Consider the following 5,324-nt stretch of genomic DNA (forward strand, 5'->3'; position numbering starts at 1 on the left):
CCAAATTTCCATCATGCCCCTTCCTAGTCAATTCGCTAGCACGGGCAACCACCACTCTGATTTTTTTCACAATAGATTATTTTTTTGCCTGTTCTGGAATTTCAAGTACACAGAATAATTTGATAGGTACTCACATTTATTTATTCATTCAACAACAAAAAATTATGCAGCATACCCTACGCTCGTAGACCTGTATCTGATGTCTGTTCACGGGGAGAAATGAGTTCTCTGCGACTGACCAAATGACCAAAGGTATTTCTAGGCATGGCCTCTGGCCTCCTCTCTCCTCCCCTGCAATCAGATTGTCAATGGGAGAACCCCCACACAGCTGGGCCTCATAAACAGAAATGCAGGCCACTCGGTGGTAGGGCGCCCTGGGCTCCTTGCTGCCCGCCTCTCTCCCCCGTCTACTCTGGCTCTGGAGATCCCTCGTCAGCCCCAAGCCCCTCCCACTCACTTCCCACACCAGAGCTTCATCCACGTTTCTCTACACATGTGAGCCAGGGGGGTGTCACAATCTCGGCCCAGGCTGCACCTAAGTGGGTAAAAGTGCAGGTGAGAAGACAGCTGGAAGGAGCTGGGCAAGCAGAGGCGGCATGTGTCCCTGCCATCAAGTGCAGGGGTGGGGGTGGGGGGTGGAGACTAACTGGGGGCTGGAGAAGAAAGCATGAAGAGAGGAAACCTCAAAGGCTCCTGAGCAATAGGGGCTGGGAAGCCAAAGGAGCAGCACTTACCTGGAGACCCTGAGACCCTGAGCATGATGCTCTTGCCCTCCAAGAAGGACCTTAAGATTGCCCTGGAGGTTTTTGCTCTTTTCCAGTGGGCCTTGAGTGTCTTTATTATCGGTGAGTCTTCAGCTTTCCGTAGGGTGACCACCTGCTATGGTATGCCCAGGACTGAGGGGTTTTAGGGTTGAGCAGGGTTTTGAATGCCAAAACCTGGGTTGTTCCAAGCAAATCCGGAGGACTGGTCACCTCAGCCTCTCACCTGACTTGCCTGGGAATGGTACTCGTGAATCTCTGAGTGCAGTACACGAGGGTATGTGTGTGCACATACGGGTGTGTGCCTATGCAGGGGTGCATCTGAGTGTGTGCAAGCAAGCCTTGATGCAAATGTGTATGGTGAGCCCTCCTCGGTCTACACTGGGGCATGCAGGGCATGTTTGAGGAAGATGGGGAGCAGTTCCATTGAGGCTACCCAAGGAAAAGGACTTAGCTACAGCCTCATGCACTTGAACAGGCCATCCATGGGGGAGAGCTGCCTGGTGGCAGCCGGAGGCTCTGAAAGCCCATTGCCCAGAGCAGTTCATCCATTTCCCCCCATTGTCTACACCACAAACACTTTGTGAAAGTTACATATCCACTGGACGCTGTGTTCTGGGTGCTGAAGCAAAGCAGCCCTGTGTGTGTGTGTGTGTGTGGGTGGGGGGAGGCTGGAAAAAAAATTCTCGTTTGTCAGGTGGTCTAGGTGAGGACAAGCTGGAGGCAAGGGTATGAACCAAATGACCTTGTGAAGATATCTGGGAAGGGATATCTTAACTAGAGGGGAGGGGGGTGGGGGGATGGGTTAGCTCGGTGATGGGTATTAAGGAGGGCACGTATTGAATGGAGCACTGGGTGTTATACGCAAACAATGAATCATGGAACACTACATCAAAAACTAATGATGTAACGTATGGTGATTAACATAACATAATAAAATTTAAAAAATGCAAAAAAAAAAGATATCTGGGAAGAAAGAATGCAGGTAGGTCTTGGGAGTCTGGAGCTTGCCAGTGATTAGGGAGACTGGGCTAGAGGACAGGGAATGGGAGGCTCAGAGACCTGCTTGGAATGGGCACCAAGACCCCTCTGTGCCGAAAAGAGCAGTGTTAACCTAGGAATGATTAGCAGTCAGAGCTGGAAGAGACCAGCAGAAAGGAATTCATATGTATTAGGTACTTTGTACCAGGTATTTTCACACCTATTATTTCCTTGTAGGCTCCTGCCAGCCTTATGAGGTAGAAGCTATCATTATGCATAATAATATATACTAATAGCTACACACACATAATAAGCACGAACACTCATAACATTAGCTAACATTAATTGCACCCTTTTCTCGTGTCAGGCACTGTTCTGAGCCCCTTGTGTGGCTAATAACCTCCATTTGTACAGATGAGGGCGCTGAGGCGCATGAGGCGTTAAGTGGTCTGTCCAAGATCACACAGTGAGGAAGCAGAGGAGCTGGCCTGGGAGTTGAGCCCACAAGGACCCGATTCCAGCCCATGAATCTTGCATCAGCTCATTCACTGCTGCTCCTCGAAGCTGGGTCTGGACACGTCCCTGGAGCACATGCTAAGCCAGAGGCATGCTTTAATTTGTAATTGCCTCATTTTAAATTTCTGTTAACTGCCCATTCTTGACCTTTGCCCGTTTTTCTCCCGAATGAGTTGACTCTTGAAGGGCACATAGGAAGTAGGTGAGGAAGGAGGAGTGTTCAGGGCAGAGAGTGGGTAACCCGCGACAAGGCTAGGATGAGGGAGAGCATAAAGCATTCAAGGAGCTGCCGGTGGCTAAGTGGGATGAGGGCAAGAGGCCCAGAACTGATGCTCAACACTCATCGAATAAATGAATGAGAGACAGGAGAAAGAGGATGCTGGAGAAGCAGACAGGGGACAATTGTGCAGGGAACCGTCAACTAAGGACAAGAGTTTGGACTTTTCTCCTGAGGGCCATGAGGAGCTGTGATAGGGTTTGGCACAGGGCGACAGCTTCAGGTTTGAGTTTTCAAGAGATCACTCTCGCTCTGTATAGCGCACCGGTTATAGGAAGAGGCCGTTGCAACCATCCGGGTGAGAGAAGTGATTTGGACCAGACCAGTAGTAACCGGGATGCAGACAAGAGGGGAGAAGAGGGGAGATTGGAAAAATTGGAATAGAATTAATACAGCTTGATGATCAGAAGACATGAGCGAGAGAAACGGAAGAGGCAAGACGGAGGGCTTAGGGCCTGATGTGAGCTGGCAGAGGAGGCTGAAGGAGGAGAGTGGCCGGAAGGAACAGGAGTACAGGGAGAAAACCGTCCCAGGGAGCCCTTCATTAGAGTCCGACTGTGGGGCGTACAGAGAGGTAGTGCGGAGCAGGCAGAAGGGCTCTAGGCCTGGCCTCAGGAGATGGGGGTTCCAGTGCCCCCCTCCTCTTGCCAGCTCACGCGGGCCGGGTGGAGCAAATGGTGCCTTGGAGCCTTCCCAGCTCTTCACCCTGTGCATGGAATCCTATCTCTTTGGACCCTGAAGGCCTAGAGAGGAGACCCTCATGCCAAGTCTGTGAGGAAGAGAAGGCAGACAGATATTGACAGTGTGAATCCCAGTTGGCAGATGAAGTTCAGCGACTTGTCTGAGCTCACACTCATGGGACATGGCGGATCCGGGCCTCATCTCACTGCCCGGGCACTCCGCCCGAGGCCACACTGCCCCGCAAGATGTCCCCGACACTGTCTGGGTTGAGCAAAGCCTCGGGGAAACAGGGAGGTCTCTTCTGGACTAGACCCATGCCTCTCTTTCTCAAAAAAGTCCAATAGTCTTATAAGGAGCACATCAAAAGGCTAAAATGGCTGGCCTTAGATCTGTTCCCTAGAGGCAGCCTCTTTCAACTTTGTTAGCTCTTTCTTCTGGTATTCATCTCCAGGGGTCTACATTTTACTACTTAAAATTTCCTACAGATTACTATAGTATTTCTGATTGAACAACTTTAGACGTTGTCACTGACTTCCTGGTATGGAAGATGAGAATTTGGCTCTACGCACTGTTGCTGGATCTTTCCTCTTCCTCCATCCTCCCGAGATTGTGATAGCACAGGTTTTGGTTCAGTGTCTATGACTAGGAATATCCCTAGCAGAGCCATACTGAGAGCATGCTTCCTAGCTTGTTGCAACTTTCTGTTTTCCCTGGAACTCATAGTCGCCTCATTTTAAATTTCTTTTGTTATCTATTAGATATCTATTGACTACGAGTTCATCTTCAAACTCTCCACAGACACAGTAACCTCTCCATATGTGTGAACACATCAGGAACCTATAGGTCCTCCCCCGCTGTTTATTTTCTGGAGGGCATGGGTACTGGAGCCCAGCATTCTCCTGTTACGCAACATGGTCTTCTTATGCATCTCTCTCACTTCCAGGTCCCTGAGGCATCATGGGTGCACAGTTTAAGAAGGTGCTCGCTCTCCAGGTTGTGCAAGTGTTGCGTCAGGACTTGCTTGACCCCGGGAGTGTTTTCTTAAATTTTGTGTCCTAGGCACCTGGCTTGCTTCACCCTAGCCCTGGCCATGGTCACTTCCTTCCTTCGTTGGCTCTTTTTGCTCCTCCTGGATCCCATGCCTTCCTCTGTCTTGGTTGACTCCCTTATCTTGATGGAGCACATCCTCCAGTAGTTTCCTGAGAAAGAGACATGGGAGACAAACCATCTGAGACCGTATGTCTGAGATTGTCTTTATTCTCCTTTCGTGCTTGATTAATAATTTGGCTGCATACAGAGTATCTTAGCTGTCTGTGTCTAGTGTTAAGTGTCTGAGGCTAGAGTCTCTCTGGCTCCATTTTGCAGAGAGTAGTCCTCCCATCGTCCGACTGTGTAAGGGAGGGAAGGAGACCTGGAGCTCTAACTTCCTCTTTGGTAGACTTTCAGTCAAGCCCCGTGCCTCACACTGCTTTTGTGTCACACCTGCTGGCTCGAGATTCTGAGTCTTCCCCAGATTTTCCAGCACAAACAGGCTTTGCTCTTGTGGCCATTCCCCTGGTGGGTGACCAGGTTTCAGTTTTCTTTGTTTGAAGTCAGTTACTCCCTCCTTCATCTACTTTCCAGCATGCAGACATTTTGCTGGTGTCTCTCATCCACTGTTGTTGGTATCTCTCGAATTCCTTTTCTCATTGCAGAGCTATATCTTTTAAAACACTCTTAGGGTCACTGTTTATAGCAGCAATGTCCACAAAGCCAAACTGTGGAAAGAGCCAAGATGTCCATCAACAGATGAATGGATAAAGAACAGGTGGTATATATATACAATGGAATATTATGCAGCCATCAAAAGGAATGAGATCTTGCCATTTGCAATGACGTGGATGGAACTGGAGAGTGTTATGCTGAGCGAAATAAGTCAATCAGAGAAAGACATGTAACATATGACCTCACTGATATGAGGAATTCTTAATCTCAGGAAACAGTGTTGCTGGAGTGGTGGGGGGTGGGAGGGATGGGGTGGCTGGGTGATAGACATTGGGGAGGGTATGTGCTATGGTGAGTGCTGTGAATTGTGCAAGACTGTTGAATCACAGATCTGTACCTCTGAA

General features: G+C 49.3%; 1 protein-coding gene across 1 annotated transcript in view; it reads left to right on the plus strand.

Moving 5' to 3' along the window:
• The first annotated feature begins 760 nt into the window (after positions 1–760).
• The window catches only part of AWAT2 (acyl-CoA wax alcohol acyltransferase 2), a 9,351-nt gene continuing 4,787 nt past the window's right edge, over positions 761–5,324 (plus strand). The window contains exon 1 of the mRNA XM_032393786.1: positions 761–845. Within this exon, the coding sequence (XP_032249677.1) occupies positions 761–845 (85 nt within the window). The remainder of the gene's footprint in view (positions 846–5,324) is intronic.

This window comes from Phoca vitulina, unplaced genomic scaffold, assembly GCF_004348235.1.
Source record: "Phoca vitulina isolate PV1807 unplaced genomic scaffold, GSC_HSeal_1.0 scaffold77, whole genome shotgun sequence".
Taxonomy (NCBI): Eukaryota; Metazoa; Chordata; class Mammalia; order Carnivora; family Phocidae; genus Phoca; species Phoca vitulina.